At 40.9% G+C, this 11728-nt stretch overlaps 1 protein-coding gene across 5 annotated transcripts in view; it reads left to right on the forward strand.

Annotated features, from left to right (window-relative positions):
• PTGR2 (prostaglandin reductase 2) overlaps positions 1-11728 on the forward strand; it is a 39839-nt gene that overhangs the window by 2467 nt on the left and 25644 nt on the right. For all 5 annotated transcript variants that reach the window (XM_023511507.1, XM_023511506.1, XM_003786901.3 and 2 more), the window contains exons 2-3: positions 5594-5658; positions 6868-6986. In XM_023511507.1, coding sequence (XP_023367275.1) covers positions 5622-5658; positions 6868-6986 — 156 coding nt within the window. In that variant the 5' untranslated portion in view covers positions 5594-5621. The remainder of the gene's footprint in view (positions 1-5593; positions 5659-6867; positions 6987-11728) is intronic.

Consider the following 11728-nt stretch of genomic DNA (forward strand, 5'->3'; position numbering starts at 1 on the left):
CCGCCACAACGCCCGGCTATTTTTTGGTTGCAGCCGTCATTGTTTGGCAGGTCCGGGCTGGATTTGAACCCACCACCTTAGGTGTATGTGGCTGGCGCCTTAGCCACTTGAGCCACAAGTGCTGAGCTGAGTATTATAATTTTTAATACAGTTTTTTCCTTTCTTAAAATATATATACAATTTTTGGTACCCTCTGCATGATTTGCTGCATTTTTTTCCCACACCCCGGATGAATTTAACACACTCCTCCTGCCTTCCAGGATCTTGAACTTGGTTATCTCTTATTAAATCAGGTCTTTATATTTTTAATGCATTGTTTGTACTTTAATAGTGTGCTTTTCATACTGATAAGCAGTATTTGATGGACTGAATATGAAATATCTATAAGATAATGTAACTGAAACATTCCTTTTGGCTAGTGATGACATCATAATCTCATAGCTTAATTACTTTTTTAAAAATAAATTTAGTGGGGTTGGTGCCTGTGGCTCAAGTGGCTAAGGCACCAGCCATGTACCCCTGAGCTGGCGGGTTCAAATCCAGCCTGGGCTGCCAAAGAACAATGACGGCTGCAACCAAAAAATAGCCAGGCATTGTGGCAGGTGCCTTGTAGTCCCAGCTACTTGGGAGGCAGAGGCAGGAGACTCGCTTGAGCCCAGGAGTTGGAGGTTGCTGTGAGCTGTGATGCTATGGCATTCTACCCAGGGTGACAGCTTCAGGCTCTGTCTTAAAATAAATAAATAAATAAAATAAATTTAGTGTAGGCAGGGGTGTGGTGGCTCATGCCTGTAATTCTAGGACTCTGGGAGCCCAAGGCAGGAGGATTATTTGAGCTTAGGAGTTTAAGACCAGCCTGAGCATGACCAAGAGCCTGTCTCTACCAACAATAGAAAAATTAGGTGAGCATGATGGCTGGAGCCTGTAGTCCCAGCTACTCTGGAGGCTAAGGGAAGAGTAGCTCTTGAGCCCAAGAATTTGAGGTTGCTATAAACTATCATGCCAATGCACTCTACCCAGGGCAACAAAGTGAGACTCTGTCTCAAAAAAGAAAAGAAAAAAGTAGTGTAGCCTTGGAGTGTTGTGTTTATAAAGTTTACATTATTAAGGTATATTGTGAAATTATCCTATGTTAGTCAATTGTGATGTGTGACTCTTAAAATCTTTCTCACTGAATAAATGGATAGTACTTTAATAGTGTACTTTCTGTGGCTCACGCCTATAATTCTAGCACTCTGGGAGGCCAGGCCGTGGATTGCCTGAGCCAGAGTGAGACCCCCATCTCTAAAAATAGCCAAGTGTTGTGGCTGGCACCTCTAATCCCAGCTATGTGGGAGTCTGAGATAAGAGAATCACTTCAACCCAAGAGTTTGAGGTTGCTGTGAGCTAAGATAATGTGGCACTCAACTGAGGGTGACAAAGTGAGACTGTCTCAAAAAATAGTGTACTTTTTGTGCTGATAATCAGCATTCTTTTTTTTTTTTTGAGACAGAGCCTCAAGCTATTCCCCTGGGTAGAGTACTGTGGCATCACAGCTCATAGCAACCTCCAACTCTTGGGCTCAAGAGAGTCCTCTGCCTCTGCCTCCCAAGTAGCTGGGACCACAGATGCCCGCCACAACGCCTGGCTATTTTTTGGTTGCAGCCATCATTGTTGTTTGGCAGGCCCGGGCTAGATTCGAACCCACCACCTTAGGTGTATGTGGCTGGCGCCTTAGCCACTTGAGCCACAGGCACCGAGCCAATAATCAGTATTTTTAAAGAAATAAATTATACCATTGAAATTAGAAGTCTGAGTACAGTGGTTTATACCTGTAATCCCAGTCCTTTGGGAGGCTGAGGTGGGAGGGTTGTTAGAGGCCAAGAGTTCAAAATTACAGTTAACTGTGATTGCACTATAGCACTCTAGCCTGGGAAACAGTGTGAGACTGTTTCTGAAAAAAAAAGAAAGAAAGTAATTAGAAAGGAAGGCAGATAGGAAATTTCATTTGGAAAGATTCCTTTGATTAAAAATTTATCCATCATGCTGCTATTAATAACCACTTAAGGACAGTTTGGAATTTGGAAAAACTTTGCATTTTAATCTTCATATAATTTACCACACATTAATAATTTAATAGAAAATTTCCTTATTAAAATGTGTGTGGTCCTACAAGATACCATGACTTCTTGGTGTGATGAAATAGGATGCATGTAGCACCAGCTTTAAAGTTTCCTGCCTGAAAAATCAAACCTGAATCTAATGCAACCTCAGATCTAATCATAAATCACTGGTAAGGGAGGGAGATAGAAGAACAAGGTAAATCTTGTTGAGGAAGAGGTAAACCTTGAGGAAGCAATCAGAGGACGTTCTACAGACAAAGGAATGAAGAAATAAATCAATGGCAGGAAATAAAAAGGGAGGGAGACTCAAAATGTAGTATGTGAACCTTGAATCCTGATTCTAATGAAACCAGCTATAAAAAGACATCTTTTAGGCTATTAGGAAATTTGAATACATGCTAGGCACTAAATGATGTTAAGGAATTACACGTACTATTCTGTTAGGCATAATAATATCATAATGTTTATGTTTAAAACATCAGAAATGCCTAATTGAAGGATTTTTTGGTGATAGAGAATGTCTGGAATTTGCTTTAAAGGGAAGCTAGAAAATGTAGTCTTTTAGCTGGGCACCATCATGTCCAGAAGAAGAAAATGGATATTGAGGGAAACTTGCCGTTTTGTTATAACTAGTAAGATTATAAAGACAGTCATGTGCCCTATGATGATAGTTCAGTCAATGATGGCCCAAGTATAATGTCAGTGGTCCCATAAGATTATAATAGAACTGAAATCTCGGCTCGGCGCCTGTAGCTCAACCGGCTAAGGCGCCAGCCACGTACACCTAAGGTGGCGGGTTCGAATCCCCAGCCCGGACCCGCCAAACAACAATGACGGCTGCAACCAAAAAATAGCCGGGTGTTGTGGCGGGCGCCTGTGGTCCCAGCTACTTGGGAGGCTGAGGCAGGAGACTCGCTTGAGCCCAGGAGTTGGAGGTTGCTGTGAGCTGTAATGCCACGGCACTCTACCCAGGGGGACAGCTTGAGGCTCTGTCTCAAAAAAAAAAAAAAAAAAAGAAATCTCTTCTTGCCTAGTGATGTGATAGCCATTATAATACAACCACTTAATTTTTAAAATACGTTTAGTGTAGCCTGCGTGGGTAGTGTTTATAAAGTCTGCAGTACTATATAGTAATGTCATGTTTACTCACTGCTTACTGACTCATCCAGAGTAACCGCTTGTCCTATAAGCTCTATTCATGGTAAGTGCCCTATTCAGATGTACCATTTTTTATCTTTTATACCATATTTTTACTATAACTTTTTTTTGAGATACCCGAGTCTCACTTTTGACCTTGGTAGACTGCTGTGGCATCACAGCTCCCAGCAACCTCAAACTCCTGGGCTCAATTGATCTTCTTGCCTCATCCTCCTGAGTAGCTGAGACTATAGGCACCCACCGTAATGCCCTGCTATTGTTAGAGATGGGGTCTCACTCTTGCTTAGGCTGGTCTCAAGAACTCCTGAGCTCAAGTGATCCACCCATCTTGGCCTCCCAGAGTGCTAGGATTACAGGCGTGAGCCACCACACCCTACTGTAGCCCTACTATATACCTTTTTATGTTTAGATAAGTTTTTTGTTTATATTTAGATGCACAAATACTTACCATTGTGTTCCAATTGCCTATAGGATTCAACACAGTAACATCCCATATAGGGACAATAGGCTCTCCCATATAAATACCCTCATAGGTTTGTGTAAGTACCTTTTATGATACATATACAAAGAAATCGCCTGACACATTCTCAGAATGTATCCTCATCAGGTGATGCCTGATTGTATAAAGCACACTCACAACAGATTTATTTTCTCATTTTTGACGGGAACTTCACTTTGGTTCTTTTAGTGGCTCAATTGTAAACCCAGAATAAACCAATCCTTATGTTATAGAATTTCCTAAAGATGAGGATTTAAAAATACCTTTAATTTATTGCTTTTGTAGTCAGTAAAACTTAAGGAATTTCTTTCTTTCTTTTTTCTTTGAGACAGAGTCTCACTCTGAGTGAGTGCCGTGGTATCACCCTAGCTCACAGCAATCTCAAACCCCTGGGTTTAAGCAATTCTCCTGCCTCAGCCTCCTGAGTAGATGAGACTAGAGACATCCACCACAACGTCCATCTAATATTTTCTGCTTGTAGTAGAGACAGGATCTCACTGTTCAGGCTGGTCTCCAACTCCTAAACTCAAGCTATCCTCCTGCCTTGGCCTCCCTGAGTGCTAGGATTACATGTGTCATTTCTATTTTTGTAAGTGAATAAAAGAACCTTTGAAAATTTGGATGTATCTCAGTTAAAACAGTTGGGGTTTTTTGCTTTTTTTTTTAAGACAGTCTCACTTTGTTACCCTTGGTAGAGTACCGTGGGGTCATAGCTCACAGCAATCTCAAACTCTTGGGTTCAAGTGATCCTTTTGCCTCAGCCTCCTGAGTAGCTGGGACTATAGGCACCTGCCATAACACCCGGCTATTTTTTTTTTTTTTGAGACAGAGCCTCAAGCTATCCCCCAGGGTAGAGTGCCGTAGCATCACAGCTCACAGCAACCTCCAACTCCTGGGCTCAAGCGAGTCTCCTGCCTCTGCCTCCCAAGTACCTGGGACCACAGGCGCCCACCACAATGCCCGGCTATTTTTTGGTTGCAGCCATCATTGTTTTTTGGCAGGCCCAGACTGGATTCAAACCCACCACCTTAGGTATATGTGGCTGGCGCCTTAGCCACTTGAGCCACAGGCACCGAGCCACACCTGGCTATTTTTTAGAGATGGGACCTTGCTCTTGCTCAAGTTGGTCTCGACTCCTGAGCTCAAGCCATTCACCTGCCTCGGCCTCCCAGAGTAAACAGTTGATGTTTTTATTTTGCCACCAGGTTGGTTTCATTTAATCAAGCCATAGCAGGAGGAGGCTTAATCATGATGGTGTGAAGATGAATATGCTTGAATTATCTGAGGCCAAAACATTTTACCTCACTCAGTCTCCAATAAATTTGTTCCTCTTGGCTATGAATTCAGAATAGATTTAGTCTTTCTTCGTATGTTTGCTTTAGGAGGCAACTCTAACAAGATCTTTTTTTGATCCTAAATGTTATATTTCCTCCATTCAGAAACAAATGGGATTCTTTTTTATTTTATTTTTATTTATTTATTTAGAGACAAGAGTCTTACTTTGTCCCCCTCAGTAGAGTGCTATGGCGTCATAGCTCACAACAACCTCAGACTCTTGGGCCCAAGCAATTCTCTTGTCTCAGCCTCCCCAGTAGCTGGGAGGCATCTGCCACAACCCCTGGCTATTTTTAGAGGTGGAGTCTCACTCTGGCTCAGGCTGGTCTTGGACCTGTGAGCTCAGGCAATCCACCCGCCTTGGCCTCCCAGAGTGCTGAGATTACAGTCGTGAGTCACTGTGCCCGGTCCTCTTTTTTTATTTTTAAATTGTTGAGTACGTCAAATTTTTCCTGTGATTTAAAAATATTTCTATTTATAGAAATATTATTATTTTATACAGAAATCTTGTGAGACCACTGCACAGAGTGATGATTGTACAAAGAGTGGTATTGAATTCCCGACCTGGTATGTATTTTCTGTGATGAATGAACAGTTATGTCTTTGAAAATTATAATGCAAATGGATTAATGTCAGTGTGGTAAATTAAAGTAGTAATATATTAACACTAGGAAAGAGAAAAAATTCTTTAAACAATGTAACACTCAGTTTTTCAAATGATAACTTATCAAGGCCATTTGCTGATGAGATAAGGTTTTTGGAATCATAACATTTGAGATAGTATATTACAAATATGTGTGGCTTTTTATGTATTCTTGTTTCTTAAAATTTGCTTTTCTTTTTTGTGTGAAACATACTGACTTATGTCATTCTTCACACATAACCTGCATCGTAGAAACTTTTGGGTCTTGGTTTTGCCGGACAATCACTTAACTTTTCTGAGCTCAGTTTTAGTAAAGTGAACAGTTACATTAAGAACTTTACAATCTTTAGCAATTGAATTAAGTCTTGAATGATTGTTTGAATAGTTAAGTTTGGTTATATTAAACATAACTGAAGATGAGTACATGTGGCAGTCCCCAAGTTACAAATATCTGACTGATGTATGACTCACATGAACAGAGGCTATTGCAGGTTATAGGTAAATGTACCTGTTCCAACTTAAATACAAATGGCAACTTAAGAACAAATCTGCAGAGCCTTTTTTGTTTGTAACCTAAGGACTGCCTGTATACTTTCAGTGGTTACTTTTCCTGCTTACAGATTTTTCTTATACCTCAGATTTTTTTTAATTTCCTAATTGGACAGATTTTCCTTTTTTTAAAATAATATGTTCATTAAGTTTCTTTTGATTCTTAAAATGAAGAAGGAAAATTTACCTAACTTTTTAGGTATTTGTGTGGTATTTCTGCTACAAGTAAATTTTAATTTTCGTAATTAACAAAGAGCTAGGTGTGATTTTTCCACTGTTTGAATTCCTTCTATAATTTTAAAACAGATGAGGTGATTTACCTGTAATCATTTTAAAAAGGAAAATTTGAAGTTGACAGTAGTATTCCAAAAGAACTTATTAAAAAGAATCAAGAGCCATCAAAAGTATTTGATGACATTTATGCTGAGTCATTTCTATGGTTTGCAGAGAAATTATAAAACAATATAGATTTAGTCATAACTGTTTTAAAAGGAGGTGCTGTGAATCCTATTGTGACCTTTTAAACAATAATAATTTTACAAGAAAGTGCCTTTTGGACTTTATATTTCTTCCTCCTATTTTAGGAAAAAATGGTAATCCAGTGGCAGAGAATTTCCGAATGGAAGAAGTCACTTTATCAGATAATATCAATGAAGGACAAGTACGAGTTAGAACTCTTTATCTTTCTGTGGATCCTTACATGGTAAGAATCAGGATCTTGTGACTTGTTGAAAAAAAACTTTTTTTATGTTATTGCATGCATCTGAATTTAATGTATAATCCTTACGATTAATAAATATTTGAGCAATTATATATCTTGATACAGATTGCCTTTATTTTTTTTTTCATTTTTTTTTATGAGACAGAGTCTCATTTTGTTGCCCTCCTCAAATTCTTGAGCTCAAGTGATCCTCTTACCTCAGCCTCCCAAGTAGTTGGGATTATAGGCACCCACCATAATGCCTGGCTATTTTTAGAGACAGGGTCTCACTCTTGCTCAGGCTGATCTGTAACTCCTGAGCTCAGGCAGTTGACCTGCCTCAATCTGTCAGAGTGCTAGGATTATAGGTGTGAGCCACCGCGCCCAGCCAGATTCCTTTATTTTTATTCGGTAGTGTTATTAAGGAGTGTTGTAGAAGGAATGTATTTATAATAGTGGCACATATAGTTAGTTAGGTTCTTCCAAATGTCTAGATCACTTCCCAGTAGTAAGCGAAGCTTGATGATGGTAAAATTGGATTGGAAATTCTCTCCTTTTTTTTTTTTCTTTTTAGCAATTTTTGGCTGGGGCTGGGTTTGAACCCATCACCTCCAGTATATGGGGCCGGCACCCTACTCCTTTGAGCCACAGGCACTGCCCAACAGTGGTCTTTTTTTTTGGCCAGGGCTGGGTAAGAACCCACCTCCAGTATATGGGGCTGGCGTCCTACCCTTTTGAGCCACAGGTGCCGCCCTGGAAATTCTCTCAAATTCAGTTTACAAGGGAGGCTATATATGAGAACTTTATTCTAGTTTATCTTTCTGTGAAAAGAATAGACTCACTTATGCTACCTCTAGATTAAAGGAGATTTTTTTTTTTGAGAGAGAGAGTCTCACTCTGTCATTCTGAGTAGAGCACTATCGTGTCATAGCTCACAGCAATCTCAAACACTTAAGCAGTCCTTTTGCTTTGACCTCTGAGTAGCTGGGACGACAGGTGCTCACCATAACACCTGCCTAGTTGTTTTCTATTTTTAGTAGAGACAGGGTCTCACTGTTGCTTGGGCTGGTCTCGAATTCCTGAGCTCAGGTGATCCTCTGGCCTCAGCTTCCCAGAGTGCTAGGCTTACAGGCGTGAGCCACAACTGGCCAGTTTTTGCTCTTTTGTTAAATTTATTCCTAAATATTTTATTCTTTCTGATGCTGTTGTAAATGGAATTTTTTTTTTTTTTTTTTGGTAAATGGAATTTTTTTAAAAAGAATTGTTTTTCAGAGTATTCAATTCTGGGAGGCTGAGATGGGTGGATTGCCTGAGCTCACAAGTTTGAGATCAGCCTGAGCCAGAGCAAGACCTTGTCTCTAAAAATAGCCAGGTGTTGTGGCAGGCACCTGTAGTCCCAGCTACTTGCAAGGCTGAGGCAAGAGAATTGCTTAAGCTTAAGAGTTTGAAGTTGTTCTGAGCTATGACTTGACAGCACTCTACTGAGGGCAACAAAGTGAGACTCTCTCTCAAAAAAAAAGAGTATTCGTTGCTAGTGTATAGAAATACAATTGAGTTTTGTATATTGGTCTTATATTCTGCAACCTTGCTGAATTATATTTTAGCTCTAATAGTATTATTTTTGGTGGACTTCTTAGATTTTCTATATTATGGTCATATCATCTGTAAATTTAGCTTTACTTCTTCTTTTCCATATAGAAGGCTTGTATTTCATTTTATTGCCTAATTACCCTGACTAGAACCTCCAGTACAATGCTGAATAGATGGTGAGAGTGAACATCCTCATCTTCTTCCTGACTATAGGTGGGAAAGCAGTTAGATTTTCACTATTAAGTATGATAATTGTGGCATTTTTGTAGATGTCCTTTATCAAGTTGAGGAGGTTTCCTCCTATCCCTAGTTTGTTGAGTGTTTTTATCATAAAAGGGTGTGAATTTTTTTTATTGTTGTAAATATATATAACATACAATCTAATTTGTTATTTAACTGTTTTAAAGTGTACAGTTCGGTGGCATTAAGAACATACTCTTTTTTTTTTTTTTTTTTTTTTTTTTGAGACAGAGCCTCAAGCTGTCCCCCTGGGCAGAGTGCCGTGGCATTACAGCTCACAGCAACCTCCAACTCCTGGGCTCAAGCGAGTCTCCTGCCTCCGCCTCCCAAGTAGCTGGGACCACAGGCGCCCGCCACAACGCCCGGCTATTTTTTGGTTGCAGCCGTCATTGTTGTTTGGCGGGTCCGGGCTGGGGATTCGAACCCACCACCTTAGGTGTATGTGGCTGGCGCCTTAGCCGGTTGAGCTATAGGCGCCGAGCCAAGAACATACTCTTGACTCAGCACCTGTGGCTCAAGTGGCTAAGGCGCCAGCCACATACACCTGAGCTGGCAGGTTTGAATCCAGCCTAGCCCACCAAACAACAATGATGGCTACAACCATCATTGGTTGCAAAATAGCTGGGCATTGTGACAGCTGCCTATAGTCCCAAATACTTGGGAGGAGGGGGAGGCAGGAGAATCGCTTAAGCCCAAGAGTTTGAGGTTGTTGTGAGCTGTGACACCACTGCACTCTACCAAGGATGACACAGTAAGACTCTGTCTCAAAAAAACAAAACAAAACATACTCTCTCTCAGTGTTTCTAAGAACATTAAGAACACACACAGAGGCTCGGTGCCTATGGCTCAAGCAGCTAAGGCACCAGCCACATGTACCTGAGCTGCCAGCTTTGAATCCAGCCCAGCCCACCAAAAACAACAATGATGGCTGCAACCAAAAAATAGCTAGGCCTTGTGGCAGGCACCTGTTGTCCCAGCTACTTGAGAGGCAGAGGCAGGAGAATCACTTCAGCCCAGGAATTGGAGGTTGCTGTGAGCTGTGATGCCAGCTCATGCTACCCAGGGTGACAACTTGAGGCTCTGTCTCAGAAAAAACGAAACAAAACAAAAACCCCCCACACATATACACAGAACAGTCACATGCAGTCATTACCTCTTTGCATTTTCAGAATTTGTTCATCATCCTAAACAGGAAGTTTGTAGCCATTAAACACTAACTCTTGGCCAGGCGTGGTGGCTCATGTCTGTAATCCTAGCACTCCGGGAGGCCATGGCGGATGTATTGCTTGAACTCAGGAGTTTGAGGCCAACCTGAGCAAAAGCAAGACCCTGTCTCCACTAAAAATAGAAAAAACTGAGACAAGAGGATTGCTTGAGCCTGAGCTAGAGGTTGCTGTGAGCTATGACAACACAGCAGTCTACCTAAGGCAACAGCTTGAGACTCTGTCTCAAAAAAACAAAACAAAACAAAAAACTCTCCCTCACTGCCTTCTGTTGGATTTTGTGCAATGTTTTTTCTGTATCTATTGAGATGATCAGGTGGATTTTGCTTTTAAATCTGTTGATATAATTTATTATTGTCTTGGTTTGTTTTATGCTCATATAACACACTACTACATACCCAGTCTGGATAATTTATAACGAATAGAGATTTACTTAGCTCATGGTTCTGGATCTGGGAAGTCCAAGAGCATAGTGCTGGCATCTAGTGAGGGTCTTCTTGCTATGTCATCCCATGGTGAAAGGAGGACAGGCAGGTGAGTGTTAAGTAGAGGGGAGAGGGGGTAAATTCATTCTGAAGTCATTCTGTGTGTGTATGTAGAGGCAGGGTCTCACGCTGTTGCTCGGGCTGGAATGCCATGGTGCAACCATAGCTCACCCTAACCTAAAACTCCTGGGATAATCCTGTCTCAGCCTCCTGAGTAACTGTGACTACAGGTATGTACCACCAAGTCACCTAATTTTACATTTTTCTATAGAGATGGGGATCTTGTTAAATAGCCCAAGCTAGTTTTGAACTCCTGGCCTCAAATGAGCTTTTTGTCTTAGCCTCCCAAAACACTGAGATCACAGGCATGAGTCACTGCACCCAGCTTTGAACTTATTCTTTTATCAGGAATTCAACTCCTGTAAGAATGGCATTAATCCATTTATGAGGACAGAGCCCTCAAGAACTAATCATCTCTTATTAGGCCCTGATTCCCAGTACAGTTGCACTGGAGATTAAGTTTCTAATATATAAACCTTGAGGGGACACATGCAAGCTACAGCAGGTATAGTAATTGATTTTCAGATGTTAAACCAATTTTGCATTCCTGGGTTAAGTCCGACTTGGTCATAGTGTATAATCCCTTTTATATGTTGCTGGATTTGGCTTACTACCATTTTTTTTGGATTTTTACCATCTGTCTTATTCAGAGATACTAGTCTATAGTTTTCTTGTGATAGCTTTGTCTAGTTTGAATATCAGAGTAATACTGGCTTCATAGAATGAGTTGAGAAGTGTTTCTACTACTTCTGTTTTTGAAAGAGTTTATGAAGAATTGGTAATAATTCTTCTTCGAAAGATTAGGGTATTTACCAATGAAGCCATCTAGGCTTGAGCATTTTAAAGGAAAATGTAAAACTTGACTAATTCAATATTTTTCCTTATTATAGATCTTTTGAGATTTAGCTTCAATAGTTTGTATCTTGGCTTGGCACCTGTGGCTCAAGTGGCTAAGGCACCAGCCACATACCCCTAAGGTGGCGGGTTCGAATCCAGCCCAGGCCTGCCAAAACAACAATGATGGCTGCAACCAAAAAATAGCCAGGTGTTGTGGCGGGCGCCTATGGTCCCAGCTACTTGGGAGGCTGAGGCAGGAGACTCGCTTGAGCCCAGGAGTTGGAGGTTGCTGTGAGCTGTGATGCCACGG

This window comes from Otolemur garnettii, unplaced genomic scaffold, assembly GCF_000181295.1.
Source record: "Otolemur garnettii isolate 467f Iridium unplaced genomic scaffold, OtoGar3 scaffold00020, whole genome shotgun sequence".
Taxonomy (NCBI): domain Eukaryota; kingdom Metazoa; phylum Chordata; class Mammalia; order Primates; family Galagidae; genus Otolemur; species Otolemur garnettii.